This window comes from Emiliania huxleyi (assembly GCF_000372725.1).
Source record: "Emiliania huxleyi CCMP1516 chromosome Unknown EMIHUscaffold_141, whole genome shotgun sequence".
Taxonomy (NCBI): domain Eukaryota; phylum Haptophyta; order Isochrysidales; family Noelaerhabdaceae; genus Emiliania; species Emiliania huxleyi.
Window position 1 is genome coordinate 64,175 of NW_005201183.1, and position 16,669 is coordinate 80,843.

Below are 16,669 nucleotides of genomic sequence, written 5' to 3' on the forward strand. Positions count from 1 at the left end.
ATTTTAAGAATTCTTTCTCTAAATCGATATTCCAAAGTTGGATCGAAACGGAAGAGTTATGAAGTCAGTCCCGGCATCCGCGGGACGCAGCAGCCAGCAGGGTCAGCAGCAGCTCCCCACACACCCACACTCTCTCTGGTGTCTAAGAGATGCTCGCAGTCTGTGGCATTGAGCTATGCCACTTTCCCGCGCCACCGCCCACCCTTCGTTCGGCTGTGTGAGCAGCTCCCGGCGGGACCTCGAGGGACTGCACGCGCGCCCGCGCGGCGGGGCCCAGGGGCCCAGCCCACAGCCATGATCGTTCACAAGAGAACGCACCCCAGAGTACGAGAGACCCTTCCCCATGGCTGTCCTTGCGCCAGCTGTCCTTGCGCGCGGGCTAGGCCGCCTCCCGCGCCCTGGCCCTCGCAGCGGCAACTGACGCGCGCCTCGCCTTGGCTGCGGCGAGCGCCGCCTCTGCCGCCGCTACTGCCGCCTCGGCCGCCTCGGCCGCCTCCTCCGCCTCTGCGGCAGCCTCCTCCTCCTCTGCGGCCGCCACGGCCGCAGCCTCCGCCTCAGCCTGCCGGCGCGCCTCCGCTGCCGCCTCCTCGCCCTCCTCCTCGCCCGCCTCCTCGCCCTCCTCCTCGCCCTCCTCCTCGGCCGCCTCCGCCGTCTCCTCGTCACCCTCCTCCTCGCCCGCCTCGCCCGCCGCCTCTCCCAGCGCCTCCGCCAATCCCGCGACCGACGTCTCCGGCGTGATGCCGAACCGGATCCTGTCCTCGTGGAGCTCCGCGAGAAGCTGGAGCAGCCCCTCCCTGTCCAACGGCGCGGGCTTGGCTGCCGCTGCCTCCGCCGGCGCCTCGGACTCCTGCGACGGCCCAGCCCCGCCGCTCCCGCCGCCCTTCTTCTTCTTCTTGCCCTTCTTGCCCTTGGCGCGCTTCTCCGCCTCGACCTCCGCCAGCAGCTCCTCGGCGTGCCGCGCCGCCTCCTTCTCCGCCGCAGCCCGCTCCGCCTCCCTCTCCGCCGCCCCAGCAGCCCACGCCGCCTCCTTCGCCGCCTTCTCGGCCGCCGCCTTGGCCGCCGCATGCTCCTCGAGGGCGCGCACGCACTCGGCGTGGCCCTTCTCCTTGGCGTACTGCAGCGCGGTCTTGCCCTTCTCAGAGCGCAGCGTCATGTCAGCGCCCGCCCGCAGCAGGCAGAGAAGGGCGGCGGGATGGCCGTTGTGAGCGGCGAGCATCAGAGCGGTGTCGCCGTTGTTGTCCTGCAAGTCGATCTGCGCGCCGTGCCGCAACGCCAGCTCGACCAGCTTCTCGCGGCCGTTCGCGGCGGCAAGGCTCAGCACGGTGCCACCGTCGCTCTTCTGCAACGAGACATCTGCACCGCGCCGCAGAAGCGCCTCGGCCAGCTCCTCGTGGCCATGGGCCATTGCGACCATCAGCAGCGTCATGCCGCTCACACGAGAGCCGCAACCGAAGGTGTACTCGAACGTCGCGTCGACCCACCCGCCGCCGTCGAGCCACGCCAGCACCGGCGCCTCGTCGTCTCGCACAGCCGCAAGCACGACCTCCGTTGGCACTGCCTCGCTGCCCGGCGTGGCCCCCGCGCCCTCGCCGCTCGAAGCAGAGGCCGCGGCACTGGCTCCCGCCTCCGCCTCGCCTGCGGGTGCGCCGCCTGCCCCTGCGCCGCCCGCCTCGGCCGACGGCGCCTTGCTCCGAGCTGCCGCCACCTCACCGAGATACGTCCTGACGGCCTCGCCGCACTCGGTGTGGCCCTCCTCCTTGGCAATCTGCAGCGCCGTCCTGCCCGCCGCAGTGCGCAGCGCCATGTCTGCGCCCGCGCGCAGCAGGCGGAGCACGACGGCAGGGCGGCCGAAAAAGGCGGCGCCCGTGAGCGCAGTACCGCCGAGATTGCACTGCAGGTTGATCCCTGCGCCGTGCCGCAGCAGCATCTCGGCCACGCGCTCGTGGCCTTTGGCGGCGGCGGCCATCAGCGCGGTGACGCCGTGCTTGCGGTCCTGCAGATTCATCCGTGCGCCGTGCCGCAGCAGCATCTCGACCACCTGCACGTAGCCCGAGAGGGCGGCGACCATCAGCGCCGTAATGCCCTCGCTGTTTTGCGCGTCCGCCTCCGCGCCCCGCTTCAGCAGCAGTTCGACCTTCTCTTTGTGACCGCATTCGGCGGCGATCAGCAGGAGCGTCCAGGCATGCACCCCGCCACGCACGCACGTCGCATCAACCCGCCCAGCCCCGCTGAGCCACAGCTGCACCTCGTCGACCTTGCCGTCCTGAGCCGCCCTTGCAATCCTCTTCGGCAGCGCGAGCGGCGCAGAAGTAGCCGCCGTTGAAGCGTGCCCGCGCCGGGACGCGGCCGAGCCAGCCTTCGTTCGGCCGAGCATATAACGGGCGGGGTTGCCTTTAATTCGCGCAGTTTTAATTTTGATGGCGGGAGGCCTGTTTTCCTTCTTTCTTCTTTCTGGGACGACAAGGGCGCGGACTGGCGCACTCTAGCACACACATCTGTGTCTTGTTTTGCCAACATACCTACACACACATCGGAGAGAGTTACAGAGAGAGAAGAACAGCGATCGCCACCTCGCTGGCCTCTTCGCAAGGACAACTTCAACCTGCTGCTCCACGAGACGTTCGGCGGCGGCTTCTCGCCCATCGCCGTTCTCAAGCTGCGCCGCCTCGCGCGCAAAGTCGCGCGCGGCAGCGTTGACCGCACGGCCTACTCGGAGCTGCGGCGAGCTGCGGCGAGCAAAGGGCGACAGGCAAATGAAGGTCGGTTCGGTCTCTTTGACGGTAGGGTCTTCGAACACGATGGCAGTCTCCCGGCCCTCCACCCAGCTCCCCACACACTCTCTGGTGTCTGAGAGATGCTCACCCTGTGGCATTGGCTATGCCACTTTCCCGCGCCACCGCCCACCCTTCGTACACGGCTGTGTGGGCAGCTCCCCGGCGGGACCTCGAAGGACTGCACGCGCGCCCGCGCGGCGCGGGGCCCAGCCCACAGCCACGATCGTTCACAAGAGAACGCACCCCAGAGTACGAGAGACCCACTGCGCCAGCTGTCCTTGCGCGCGGGCTAGGCCGCCTCCCGCGCCCTGGCCCTCGCAGCGGCAACTGACGCGCGCCTCGCCTTGGCTGCGGCGAGCGCCGCCTCTGCCGCCGCCGCCGCCGCTGCCGCCTCTGCCGCCGCCGCCTCTGCCGCCGCTACTGCCGCCTCGGCCGCCTATGCCGCCTCCTCCTCCGCCTCAGCCTGCCGGCGCGCCTCCGCTGCCGCCTCCGCTGCCGCCTCCTCGCCCTCCTCCTCACCCTCCTCCTCGCCCTCCTCCTCCTCGGCCGCCTCCTCGGCCGCCTCCGCCGTCTCCTCCTCGCCCTCCTCCTGGCTCGCCTCGCCCGCCGCCTCGGTCTCTCCCAGCGCCTCCGCCAACCCCTCGACCGACGTCTCCGGCGTGATGCCGAACCGGATCCTGTCCTCGTGGAGCTCCGCGAGAAGCCGGAGCAGCCCCTCCCTGTCCAACGGCGCGGGCTTGGCTGCCGCTGCCTCTGCCGGCGCCTCTGACTCCTGCGACGGCCTAGCCCCGCCGCTCCCGCCGCCCTTCTTCTTCTTCTTGCCCTTCTTGCCCTTGGCGCGCTTCTCCGCTTCGACCTCCGCCAGCAGCTCCTTGGCATGCCGCGCCGCCTCCTTCTCCGCCGCCGCCCACGCCGCCGCCCTCTCCGCCGCCCCCGCAGCCCACGCCGCCTCCTTCGCCGCCTTCTCGGCCGCCGCCTTGGCCGCCGCATGCTCCTCGAGGGCGCGCACGCACTCGGCGTGGCCCTTCTCCTTGGCCCACCGCAGCGCGGTTGTACCCTTCTCAGAGCGCAGCGTCATGTCTGCGCCCGCCCGCAGCAGGCGGAGCACCACGGCGGGATGGCCGTTGGCAGCGGCGAACATCAGCGCGGTGCCGCCCTCGATGTTCTGCAGGTTGATCGCCGCACCGCCGGATCAGAGTGTCGACAATCCGCTCGTAGCCATATTGGGCGGCCTCCGTCAGCGCAGTGTTGCCACTTTCGTTTCCCTGATCGACCTCCGCGCCGTGCCGCAATGCCAGCTCGACCAGCTTCTCGTAGCCGTTCACAGCGGCGAGACCCAGCGCATAGCTGCGGCCGGCGCTGGTCAGCAATGAGACATCCGCGCCGCGCCGCAGAAGCGCCTCGGCCAGCCCTGCGTGGCCATCGACCATTGCGAGCATCAGCAGCGTCATGCCGCTCGCACGAGAGCCGTCAACAAAGGTGCACTCGAACGTCGCGTCCACCCGCCCGCCGCCGTCGAGCCACGCCAGCACCGCCGCCTCTTCGCCTCGCTCAGCCGCGTCCACGACCTCCTTTGGCACTGCCTCGCTGCCCGGCTCGGCCTTTGCGCCCTCGCCGCCCGAAGCAGAGGCCGCGGCACTGGCGCCCGCCGCCGCCTCGCGTGTGGGTGCGCCGCCCGCCCCTGCGCCACCCGCCTCGGCCGATGGCGCCTTGCTGCGCGCCGCCGCCACCTCGCCGAGATACGTCCTGAAAGCCTCGACGCACTCGGCGTGGCCCTTCTCCTTGGCAATCTGCAGCGCTGTCTCACCGTCCATGTCGCGCAGCTTCATGTCTGCGCCCGCCCGCAGCAAGCGGAGCACCATGGCGGGATGGCCGTAGAGGGCGGCCAGCATCAGCGCGGTGCCGCCGTTGTTGGCCTGCATGTTGATCTCTGCGCCGTGCCGCAGCAGCATCTCGGCCACCTGCTCGTGGCCGTTGGCGGCGGCCATCATCAGCGCGGTGATGCCTGCGCTGTCCTGCAGGTGGATCCCTGCGCCGTGCCGCAGCAGCATCTCGGCCACCTGCTCGTGCCCGTGGGCGGCGGCGGCCATCAGCGCCGTATCGCCTTCGCTGTCTCGCGCGTCCGCCTCCGCGCCGCGCTTCAGCAGTAGTTCGATAATCTCTCTGTGACCGTGTTCGGCGGCGATTAGCAGGAGCGTACAGCCACTCACACCGCGATGCACGCACGTCGCGTCAGCCCGCCCAGCCCCGCTGAGCCACAGCTGCACCTCGTCGACCTTGCCCTTCTCCGCCGCCGCCTCGATCCTTTTCGGCAGCGTGAGCGCCGCAGCAGTAGCCGCCGTTGAAGCGTGCCCGCGCCGGGACGCGGCCGAGCCAGCCTTCGTCGGGCCGGGCATACAGAGGGGCGGGGTGTGCAGGGCGCACTTCTGTCCTCCCGCGCTGGCTTCGAAAAAGGGCACTTTTTCGGTGCTGGTAGCCCCCCCAAAACAGGCGCGCGCAGCGCGCCCAGGGGCGCCGCAGGCGCCCCAAGCGGCGCGGAGCGCCGCCGCAGGCGGCGGACAGCAGGTGCGCGAAATTAAACGCCATTTTTGGTTCCGCGGTTTTGCCACTAACATTGAAATCCGGTACAAAACGACTTAGCCGAAACAGCTGACAGACAGACAGAGAGCACACACGTTCGAGACGGGGGTGCGCCGACCGCCGTCGCGGACCCAGTAGAGCTAGATGGTCCCACATGATGCGCCCTTAGCCTCTGAGCTCGTCCTAGACATTTTAGGGAAGCGTGGGCAGACCAGAACGCGGCCACGGCGACGCTCCGAGGCTGTCAGCAGCGCTGGCGGCGATCGTGGCGACGGCGCCTCGCCGCTGCAGCGGCACAGAATCGAGGAAGTGGCGTTGGTGGCAGCATCAATGAGATATGAAGGCGGCCGTAATGCTGGTGGCGCCTTCGAGGGCGGCGGAGAGGGCGGTAGCAGCGACGGCGGTCGAGTCATGTGGCAGGGGTGCGAAGTGCAGCAGGGAGGCTTGAGTTAGCGACGCGGGGCGGTGGCGTGCCAGCAGGTAAGCGGCGGCGGCGGAGAGCAGGTGCGCGAAATAAACGCCAATCTTGAGATATCCATTTTGCACCACCTTTGGATTTCTGGTACAAATTGACTTGTGGATCTTGAAGGCACGCGCAAGAGCGCACCAGGCAAGTTGACTGAACCTCGGATCTCGCTGCCGCTAAGCGTGGCGTCGATTATCAAACGAGCGGTGACAGTAGCGGTGGCAGCGGCGGCAGCGTCGACAGGAGCACCTACTGCAGCGTGAAATGTGAGCTGGGGGGCGGGAGGCAGATGCAATAGGAGCGGGAGAGTGAGATCGTCAGCCAGCACGGCAGACCTTTACGGCGCGGCTGCGGGCGCGTTTGCAGTGACATACGATCCATGTGGTAGCAAAGGCACGGCGGGAGTAGCGTATGCAGGCTGTGAGCGAGGGTGGCGCGTCGCGAGTGGCGGTGCAGCTAGTCGGTGGCGCGGGTGCTGGCGACCGGCAGAGAGATGCAGCCGGCGCGAGAGATGAACCCTGCGGAGAGGCGAGGTGACGGGCGAGCCGCGACGGTGGGAGAGGGCTGAGCATCGGCTTCACCGGAGGCACAGGAGCCTCGCACGCCCGACCGTGACGAGAGCGCCCTAACGCTGCTTGTTGAAGCAGCGTTAAATCTTTTTTCGTGCTCGAGCTCGTGGACTATGGTGTCAGCGTCAGAGAGGGCGCGCCGGCTGCGCCCCCCCGGGGCGCCCCCGGCCGCCGCCCGCGCTCTGCAGGTGTCGTCGGGACCCTCGCCGAGACGTGAGCGAGGCGAAGAACGCGCACGTGACCTTTCCGCGGTGCCGAAGCGGCGGCGCGCAGAGAAGAAGAAGAAGCTCCCCAGCGGGCTCGCGGAGGCAGAGGCGCAAGGTGGCGGAATCAACGCTACGCCCCAGCCTTCTACACCGATCCAGCTCCTCGACGAGGGCGAGTCAACCGAGCTCGCGCTGGCGCAGCTTTCGGCAACCCGCTCCGCTCTGCCCCGCCTCCCGCCGCACCCCTCGACCGACGCGGCCGGGCGCCCCCTCGCGGCGACGGCGCCGCGCGACCATCGGCGCCAAGAGCCCCTGCAGCCGTCGGGCGGCTACCATGCCGCGCGCCCCAGCGCCCCCCCGCCAGCGCCGACGGCGCTTCAGAGCCTCGGGTCAACGGACGTCGGCTCCCCCCCCTCCATCTTCGACGTCGCTCCCGGCGTCCGAGCGGCAAACGTGCCGCCGCCGCTGGTGGCGCCCCTCGCACCGGGCTACGCCCTCCTCCCCTCCGCCCCGGCAGGCCCCCAGCCGGCGGGCGGAGAAGGCGGCGCGGGGGGCGAGGTGCCCGGAGGGCCTCTGCCGCGGGGTGCCCCCCCCTCGCTTGCGCCCCTGCGTCGCCACCGCCAAGCGTCAGAACAGGGACAAGGGCGCGGGTCTGCGCGGCCGACAGTCGCCCAGGAGCCTCTCGGGCTGATGCCGCCGCCGCCGCCGCCCCCCTTGGGCCACCAGGGAGCATGGCACCACCCCCCCCAAGGCATAGCCGCGTGCGGCGCCCCCCCGAGCTATTACTGCTCGGCCGAGGACCCGCGCCTGCCTCACGCCTCCTCCGCCGCAAGCGAGCGCGCCGTCACCGCCGAGACGGCTCGCCAGCCGCCGTCCGGGCTCGCGCCTTCCACCGCCCCCGCCACCTCCCTGCCGCTGGCAGGGGTCCCGCCCGCTCCAGGGGTGGAGGGGTCGACGGGCGGGCCCATTCCGACTGGGCTCTCGGGCGACGCGATGCAGGCGCGCCTCCCCCCCCCCCACAGTTCGTCCTCCCCCCTCCCCCCTCCCCTCCGCGAGCCTCGCCACGCCCCCATCTCCACCCTTATTCCTCACATCGCCGTCTGTGTTATGTGGCACTCGCGAACACCCCCCCACCCTCCCTCGCACCCGCTCCTGCCCCCTTCCCCCCACCCTTCTGAAGGCCCCATGTCCCCAGCCCACCTAGTTATTAGACCCAAGCCCGCCTTTGCGGTGCACCATTTCCCGAAAGGGGCCCCAAAAGTCTCATCTTTTGAGACCACTTCCATTCACACAGAGCAAGTCACCCTACCCCCAGGGTATCAGAACCCAGCCACACCCAACCCCCCCCCCTTCCTCCTTCTCGACCCCTCTCAGGGGCTACGCTTCAGGAGCGAGGACCACCCCATCAACCCCACCTTCGTAGTCGCCGCCGTCTGGCGCTACATACCGGATGCCTCGTCCATCAAGAGCCTCGCCTTCGAGCGAATCGTCCATCAGCCATCCAGGGAGGGCCTTGGCCTCGACCTCTACGTCCCAGTGGACGGGGCCGTCGGGCACTTCGCGGACGTCGCCCGGCGCCTCTCCACCCTCTCCCACCCAGTTGAGGGCCAGGAGGGGCGCACCTTCCGAGTCTCGGTGAGCCTCATCAACCCGCGGCAGAACCGCCCGCAGCAGGGCCCTGCCCGCACCCGCTCTCTCGCGATCGCGTTCCCTCCAGCCACCGCCTCTACGGTTGGCCTCAAGGGGGCCATATCCCAAGCCTTCCAAGCCAACGGCTTCGAGGACGCCCAGTTCCGGCCCGCCAAAAGCCCCTCCAACGAGCTCAAGCTCGCTGTGACTTGCGGGACCATCGCCTTCACCAACTACACCGGCTCTCGCGCGGCGAACTTCCACGCGATGACCCGCGAGGGAGGGATCCTCCTCCGCTTCGCTGGAGGGGGAATCGGCTCTGCCTCCATCCGCACCGCTGAGTACGGCATGGACGCCCTCACTCGGGACGAGCTAGGCCTCCGGCCCGGGTGCCTGCACCGCACCACCGAGTGCCCCGGCTGCCTCATCAACAGGCCCCGCCAGCAGCGGAGCGTCCAGCAGAGCCAAACCAGCGCCTGGGCGCTAATGAATCAGCGCCTGGACGCCAACCCTGCCCTCGGCGGACCAGGCCACCCTTCCACCCTTCCGCCCTTAGGGGAGATAGCTCAATCACACATCTCCTCCCTCTTACAGGCGCCTAGCGATCCGCGACCTCATACCGGCCTCGGCATCCTGACCGGCTCCTTCCCCCTCCTCCCCCGGGACGCCTTTATCCTCAGACCCAGCCACCGCGCCCCCCCCCCCAAGCGAGTGGCCCTCGGAGAGCGAGGCCCTTCTTCCCCAGGCCCTGGCCTCCCGGGGAGGCGGAGGGGGAACCCCACATGCCCCAGTGACCGCCGTCGCGGCCGGCGACGGCGAAGGCAGGGCAGTAGCCCGAACGGATGCACGATCTCCTCATGTGTTCTGTCATGCTGGAAGCCACGGTCTCTGTCCTACCCCTCTCCCCCAGTCCTAGTGACTGGCGAGTCCATGTACCTCGAGGTGGGAGGCGAGACGGGGTGCCCCCCCCCGTCTCCCGTGTATCCCCCTCTTCCGATTAAACAACCCACGGCGTTCTATCTCCCATCGCCTCGCGCATGCCTGCCCCCCAAAAGTATCCACTACAGCGAGTGCTTCGACTCCACTCTGGGGTTTCCAGGGGAGGGTCCCACTCTTGTCTTCCTTTCCAACAACATCCGAGGAGGACTCACGGGCAACGCCTGGTGGGACGCCATCTCCGCCGCACGAGGCGAGAAGGCTGACATCATCGGGTTCCAAGAAATCAACATCCAAAAGGACGACCCCCGCCTTGGCTCCCTCGCCACGTCAGCCCTCAACCTGGGATACACCGCATACTTCGCTCCTATACCCAAGGGCGGGACGAGGGGCGGCACTGCCATCCTCGTCAAGACCAGCCTTCAAATCTCCAAAACGACTTTCAATCATATGTCGAAAGGCGGAATATCGTGGGTAAACCTCGCCTTCAGCGACGGCCTCAAACTAAAAGTAGCCAATGTCTACGCTCCACACACAAACAGGAAGGCATTCTTCACCCAGCTCAAAAGGTACGTCACCAAAAATACCGTTCTCATGGGCGATTTTAATTGCGTCCCCAACAAAGATCTTGACCTCCGCCGCACCTCGCGCGCCAACTACCCCAATGACGGGGCCGACACCCTCGAGGAAATTACCTCGCGCTGCGGATTAATCGACGAGATCCGAATCCAGCTGGGCGCAGGTTTTGCGTACACCCACATCCAAAAAGTAATCCACCACCCTCCAGCCCACGCAACCCACCGCCCAGTGCGCGAAGGAGGCGCAGGCGTCCTGCACTTTCGCGCCCACCTCGAGGCCTTCCGAGCCAAGTGGATTCTCATGTACCTAGAGCCGAGAAAGGCGATGTGGAAGCTCATCTTCGACGAATGGCTCCAGCTCCCCAGCCGAGGGACGCTCCTCTCCCCTCTCACTAAGAAAGAAAAGAGAGCAATACTATCGAGACTTCCCCAGTCAGCCTCTGCCTTCCGCGACGCCCTCAAGGCCTTTTGGAGGCTTCGCATCAGCCAACACGAAAAGGTCCTCGGCCATAAGGATCCCGACTCCCTTCGGGCACTTCCCCTTTTTCGTAACTAGCTGAGGGGCTCGCTAAACGCTCGCCGAGCTCCATGCTGTGCAACACCACCTCCTCACTAATCGTCAGGGGCGCGGAGAGCGCAGTGCACTGCGGTGAGGCTGCGCCGCGGGGGCTCGCCCCCTGCACCGCGCTCAGAGCGGCGTAGGGGAGAGGGCGGTCGGTGGCGGCGGCGGCGAGGCGCGAGGCGGTGGCGGCGGTGGTGCGGGCGGCGGGATGACAGGGGAGGCGGCGGGATTGACAGGGGAGGCGGCGGCCACGAGCGGAGCGGCGCGAGAAGGGGGGGGGGGCGGCGGCGAGGCGCCGGTGAGCGAGGCGCCCGCGCCATCAGAGGGACGCGCCGCTGCGAGATGGAGGGCGGCGGTGACGGAGGCGAGGCGCGAGGCGGCGGCGGCGGCGGCGGCGGCGGCGGCGGCGGCGGCGGCGGCGGCGAGAACGGCGGCACCGAGTCTCGGTGAGCGGCGGCGGGAGGAGGAGCAGCGGCGGCGCTCGCTCGCTGTTGACGGGAGCGCTTTTGAGCCTGGGAGCCCATGCCACTGCGACCGGCGTGCCCGGGAACGGAGATCGCGCGCGCGCCGCCACTCACGACGCGCGCGCGATCTTCGCGGAGTCGGGTCCCCAGAGGGAAGCGGTCTTCTCGGCCGACGTCCAGCGGCGCGCAAGGAAGCAGGCGCAGCGGAGGCGGCCTAGCACCGGCTCGGCGCCGGGCGGTTGCGCTGCCCGCGAGCCGCGTCCTGAGCCTCGGCAGCGCGCTGCGCGGCGCGGCGCTCGCGCTGCTGCGGTGCCGAGAGCGGCATGATGGATCGCCAGCTGAAGCTCGAGACTCCTCGGGTCCGCGAGTTCTGGGGGTCACGGGGATAAACGGCGGACGACGCGAGGCCCTTATATCTTTAGATGCTTTCTTCAAAGTCTTGACCAAAGGCGTCGCCTCCGCAGAGGAGGAATGGCACCCCCTTGGATTCTCCACGCTGGGGAGCCTCTTCAACCAGCTCGACGGTACTCCTCTCAGCTCCGAGCAGCTCAAAGCCGAACTTGTGGCGCGCGCCCCCGCCCTGAACGCCAAAGAACGGAGGTCGAGAGCCAAACGGCTCCTCAAGTACCAAGCCAAGATCCCCCTGAACATCAAAGCCTTTTTAGCCAGACCGCGCCCCCCCTTCTCCGCGGACGACCATGTCCTCTTTGAAGACGACCAAGGATACCTGGTCAACGGCCGGTTCACCAGCCCACACACCCTCTACGAGGAGCGCGTCGACGCCAGCGGGTGGCCGTGGACATACTCAACTCCTCACGACCTCTCTGCATGGAGCCAATCCGACATCGACCAGATTGAGCGCTGCGCCGTATGGGGTCACCCCAGCGCCTATTACCGTCCCGTGATGGGACGGCTAGCTGACACCTTCCCACTTGACTGGGGTTGGAGATGGGGTGACTCTGATGAGTGCCACCACCTCTCCGAACTCACTATCAAACGCCTCACCAAAGAATTCACGCACCTTCTCACCAAAGGCACCAAGAGGGCCTCCGCCCCTCCAAACGCCGAGACCGTCTGGGAACAACGCCTCGCAGGAAAACTCGCCTTTCCCATTCCGTGGAAGGAAATATGGAAGTCTAAGGGAACTTTCCTCACCACGCCAAAAGACGAGAATACTTGGTGGAAGCTGCTCCACCGAGCTCTACAGACCCGATCGAGGGATAGCACACTCACCATCCAGTCGTGCCGCCTGTGCGGAAGCGATAAGGAAACCATGCTACATCTCCTCACTTGCCTGAGGGTCCGAAAAGTACAGGACGCCCTCGCGCCGTTACTCCAAGCTGTTGGAGTAAGCGTCACCGACACATACGCCACATGGCTCTTTGGGCTCTGCCCGAGGGGGAAGCTCCTGCGCGAAGCCCCCAGGGCACTGATTCGCATCTTTTGGCGAGTAGTCTACCGCCACATGGTCCGTAAAGAGATTGACCGAGTTCAGTTCGTGACGGAACTCGTCGTCAAAGACATTGCTCATACCTTCATGACTCGCATTCTCCACACTCAAATGGAGCGCCAAAGGTTCAATCTCAAAAGGGTGGAAGCCCAAAACAAAGACAGGCCCAATGACTACATCACCCACTTACCAAGATCACTTGCTGAGCGATACTCTGACATCGGAGTCCTCGACTTGCCCACTGGGTACCTCGAGATCCATGACGGAGTGATTGACTTCCTCAAGGCCCAAGGGGTATGGTCAGACTTCAACTCCCCCGGAAGGGCGGGAGGAACGCAGTAGATCCCATTTGAAGTCGGGCGCAGAACCGACACTGAGGGCGGGCGCAGAACCGTCTCCTTCACCCCAAAAAAAAAAGAAATTGTCGAAAAGGCTCTCCGTCCACCACGCAGGGCGCAGCACCTGCAAAAGAAATCCCTGTAGGGAAGCAGGGATAGCCGTTGAGGAGAAAGGGCGTAATAGATCATTCCTGATAGCCCCGGTATCCGAAGCCTCTCGAGCTTGCTTGAGAGGTCGGCCTCCACCTCGCAAAATAACCCCTCCGTCCACGTGGCAATCTCCCGCGTGCCGAACCGGCGCGAGAGGGAGTATCCGCGGGTCGGGCGGGGGGGCCCCTCCCTCCTGGATGATGATTCTAGCACTTCCCTCCATAAGATAAGGCCACCTCGAATGTGCATAGAGGTGGTCATTGAGAGGGGAGTCCTAGAGACTGAGGGAGTTGGAGGTTATTTTGTCTGTCTGTCTGTTGAAGCAGCGTTAGGGCGCTACCAGCACCGAATGGGTACCCTCCCCGGCACTTTGGCGAAAAATGAACTCGAGGCGGGGTGGACGCGAGACAGAAGACGACGACACGCTCGTCGAGCGACACACAGACACACAGTGTGTGAGTGAGTGACGCGTATTCTTGATACGAAACCACGACGACACACACCAGTCGACTCGCATCGGTTGCCTCCATGAACGGCGGAGCTATTCTCGCGTCCACACCACACACACACACACACACACAGACACACACAGCTCACAAGAAACTCGGCGAGCGGAAAAGAAAAACGCGCTGACCAACTCGGCGAAGTAAAACTTGGTCAAATGGGGGAGCGCGTCCCATGTAACCAAAATATGGTGTGGCGGTCGACTGCAGCAGCTGGTATCCCATGTAACCAAAATATGGTGTCGCGGTCGACTGCAGCAGCTGCGATCCCTGCAGGACAACCAGAATATGGTGTCGACTGCAGCAGCTCCCCGTCCCTGCAGGACAACCCTACGTTGACGACTCGGTCAAGCATCTCGCGGGTGGGCTGGTCCGTGGGTCTCAGCAGCGCTCAGCGTTCCCGAGTGCGGTCGGCGGTGGGAACCGCTGTGTCTGGCCGCGATCAGCGCTCCGCCGTGCTGGCTCGTCGGCACGCGAGAGCGATGGAGGCACGGCTGAACCTTTTGGCGGAGCAGCTCGAGAGGGAGGAGGGCGAGGCGGGAGATGTGAACGTGTATGGGGTCGCGCTGCTGCAGTCCATCGTGCGGCCAAAGCTGAGGACGAGGGTCGCGTGGCTCGCCGGCGCTCTCCTGCTCGCGCTACTTGAGGTGCTCTCGCTGCAAGCAATCGCGTTCAGCACCGGCTACAAGATGTGCGTCTACGATGACGAGTGCCCGTTGGGCACCGCCTGCGTGCGCGACTCCTCCAGCAGTCACGCCTTCTTCTGCGCCGACTGCAGAGAAGTTCAACACGTGAGCACCACCGGCGAGCTGGGCCAGCCAGAGTGGGCTCGGCTCGTCGCGCGGCTGATCGGCACGGGTCGTAAGGGAGCGATGTCAACGTTCACCCCGGCACGCACAAACGACCGCTGGCCAGTGGCGGCGAACTCGAGTGAGTACTGCTCGAACTTCCTCGCCTCGGAGTTCGTGTCGGCGTGGAGAGGGGGGCGGTACTCCGACTTTGAAAAGTGCCTTCACGTGCAGGAGGCGCTGCGCCGCTACGGCATCCTCGACGCGCTGGTGACGATGGTCGCGCTCTTCCTCGTGTGCCTATCCATCTCGGCGGACCGCAAGCAGCAGCTGATGAACCGCCACCTGCGCGAGACGCTGCTGCCGCCACCGTGGCGAAGCTGGCGCGCGTTCGTTTTGCGAGTGATAGAGGGCTGCCTCGACGCGCAACTCCCAGGGGTGTGCTTTGCGCTCATTCTGCTGATCACCGAGGCCGACAGCATGCAAGCGTCATCGACCCTGCTGAATGGCGTCGCCGTGGTATTCATCCTCGTCATCGACGATGAGCTGCCAAAGGTCGTGCTCTCAGCCGTCGACAAGGATGCCGTCGACCAGTTCGCCGCCGCAGCCGGCCATTTCGAGCTCCTCCTCATCATCAAACGGCAGAGCCTGGCGCATGGGAGCGTCAGCTTTGCCGCGCTACTCGGGATGTTTATGGTATGCCTGCACCTGCCCTGCGACGACTTGGTCATGGCCGCGTTTGGAATCTCGACGCTCCTGCCCTTTGCGACCCGGATCGCGGAGGAGATCTGCGGCGTCCAGCTTCGCGCCACCCGATCCGCGCTGGCAGTGTCGGAAGACGAGGGGCGCTTCTCGATGGCCCATCCTCTGCGCGGCAGCGGGATCGCTGGAGCCGTCTGCTGGGCTCTGCTGAAGGGGCTGTTCGATGGCCTGCTCGCGAGCCTGTGCGTGGTGGGGGCTGCTCGAATCGCCTCGGAGACGTACCTGGTGCTCTTGAACCCCAGTGATCGGATTTAGAATGAGTATAGACCGCGGCCGCGTCGGTTTTTTGCTTTATAGAAGACTCTTGTGTGTGTGTGTGTGTATCTCTGTACCGAGATTGCTCGCAGGTACAGACAGGAAGTACAGGTAGCCTTACTAGCGGGGTATACCTTACACGTCTCTCCCCAGGTGACCAGAGCCCCCCCCCCCCCCCGCCCCTTCTCTCTCTCGCTAGTACACATGGAAATTGGAATCGAGCTGGCAGCTCCCGTTTCGTTTACGTTTTGCTGCGAGAAGATGCGATATTTGTGCGGCGCTGCGGGAGAGAGAAACGGGCTGCGAGAGAAGCAAGCCAAGCGTGAATATAACTCCGCGGACCCCCGCGCGAGGCCCCGAGCCCCCGACGCGACTCGACGTGTCAGCAGGTGGGGGCAGAGAGAGAGGCCAGAGCAACCACCCCGAGCACCCGCGCGCACCGAGTACAAGCGCGGGGCCAGAAGCCCCACCGGAGGGGAGCGGGAGGTAGAAACAGAAAGGCCGCACACGGAGAACACTGACACGACGCGGGGGGGGAGCCTGCTCTCCTCTGCGGTAGAGGCGGAGAAACGCGCACAGAGGCCAAGACAGAGCGGGGAGGGAGAGGCGGGCCACCTCAAACTCGTGCGCGTCCTCCAATCGCGACATCCGCTGAGGCGGTCATCTCTCCGGCCCCCTCGTCGGCGGTCGAATCTCCAGCAGCGAGCGCAGGTTGCCAGGCAGCAACTCCTTCCCCGCCTCGAGTAGACGTGTCCGGGCGGAGGCTGGGCTCTCGTCGGGCGCAAACACCTCCGCCACAAAGGACATGAAACGCTGCTGGTACTCCCCGGCGGGTGCGGCCGAGATGCCCTGCGGCTTGTCGCCCTTGACGTACGTCTTGAGGCACCGCTCGCCAACCTTTTCGCACGTCCACGCCTGCAGCACGTCGATGACTCCGAGGAGCATCACCCCCCCTCCGTGCTGCAGCACCGTCTCCTCGGCGCCCTTGGGCTGGCCGCTGATGGCGGCGGCGGGCGGCGGCGAGTCAAAGACGCCGAGGAGCAGAGAGTAGTCCATCAGGTTCAAGTCACGTAGGAACGCGGTGTCCGCCTCGAGCCGCGCGATCAGCTTGGCGCACTGCGCCGCGGGAAGCTTGATCGGGATCTTCTCGCAGCCGTCGAGGCTGGCGCGGACGCGGCGGAGGCCGTCGCGACGCAGGTCGTTGTCCTTGAGGACCTGCGAGCGACGGGGCGGAGTGCTGGGTCGAGGGAGGCGCGCGGGTCGAGGCCCTCAGGGAGGGTTGTGTGGGGGGGGGGGGGGGGGGGGAACCCAATTGGCCGGGGCTTTTCCCAAAGGGGGGGGGGGGGGGGGGGGGGGTCCCGACCCCCCCAGCAGCAGAGCGCTGCTGCTGGGGGGGGGTCCCGACCCCCCCAGCAGCAGAGCGCTGCTGCTGGGGGGGGGGGTCGGCCATGGGCTTAGGTGTGCAGGGGGGGTACCGAGCAGTGTGCGGCCGCTCTACGTCTGGGGGGGCGACCCCCCCATCTTTGTTTACCGATGCGTCCTAGAATGCAAAAACGCATTCTAGGACGCACTTTTCATCTCAAAGATACCATGTGTCTCGGGTACACAGGGCATTCTAGGATGCGACGGCTGTCCTGGAGATAGCCGCGCCGTGTCTTT

General features: G+C 66.5%; 4 protein-coding genes across 4 annotated transcripts in view; 1 reads left to right on the plus strand and 3 right to left on the minus strand.

The window, feature by feature from the left end:
• Positions 1–379: 379 nt before the first annotated feature.
• On the minus strand, positions 380–5,360 carry EMIHUDRAFT_110851 (hypothetical protein; the record flags this gene model as incomplete). Its single annotated transcript, XM_005787524.1, has 4 exons — positions 380–967; positions 2,482–2,519; positions 3,294–3,666; positions 5,199–5,360. The coding sequence occupies 4 exons, from the start codon at positions 5,358–5,360 to the stop codon at positions 380–382; spliced, it is 1,161 nt and encodes a 386-aa protein (XP_005787581.1).
• A 1,142-nt stretch (positions 5,361–6,502) lies between these two features.
• On the plus strand, positions 6,503–8,861 carry EMIHUDRAFT_110852 (hypothetical protein; the record flags this gene model as incomplete). Its single annotated transcript, XM_005787525.1, has 3 exons — positions 6,503–7,153; positions 7,970–8,613; positions 8,819–8,861. The coding sequence occupies 3 exons, from the start codon at positions 6,503–6,505 to the stop codon at positions 8,859–8,861; spliced, it is 1,338 nt and encodes a 445-aa protein (XP_005787582.1).
• Positions 8,862–10,285: 1,424 nt separating this feature from the next.
• Positions 10,286–11,129, minus strand: EMIHUDRAFT_441004 (hypothetical protein). The gene has a single exon (XM_005787526.1). It carries the CDS (start codon positions 10,822–10,824, stop codon positions 10,351–10,353), a length of 474 nt encoding a protein of 157 aa, XP_005787583.1. The 5' UTR covers positions 10,825–11,129; the 3' UTR covers positions 10,286–10,350.
• Positions 11,130–15,670: 4,541 nt separating this feature from the next.
• EMIHUDRAFT_467431 (hypothetical protein) overlaps positions 15,671–16,669 on the minus strand; it is a gene marked incomplete at both ends in the record, with an annotated part of 6,880 nt that continues 5,881 nt past the window's right edge. The window contains one exon of the mRNA XM_005787527.1: positions 15,671–16,225. Coding sequence (XP_005787584.1) covers positions 15,671–16,225 — 555 coding nt within the window. The remainder of the gene's footprint in view (positions 16,226–16,669) is intronic.

What these genes read in the sequence shown, in the direction of transcription:
- EMIHUDRAFT_441004 (XM_005787526.1), bottom strand. Translation starts at nt 10,824, where the DNA reads ATGGGCTCCCAGGCTCAAAAGCGCTCCCGTCAACAGCGAGCGAGCGCC.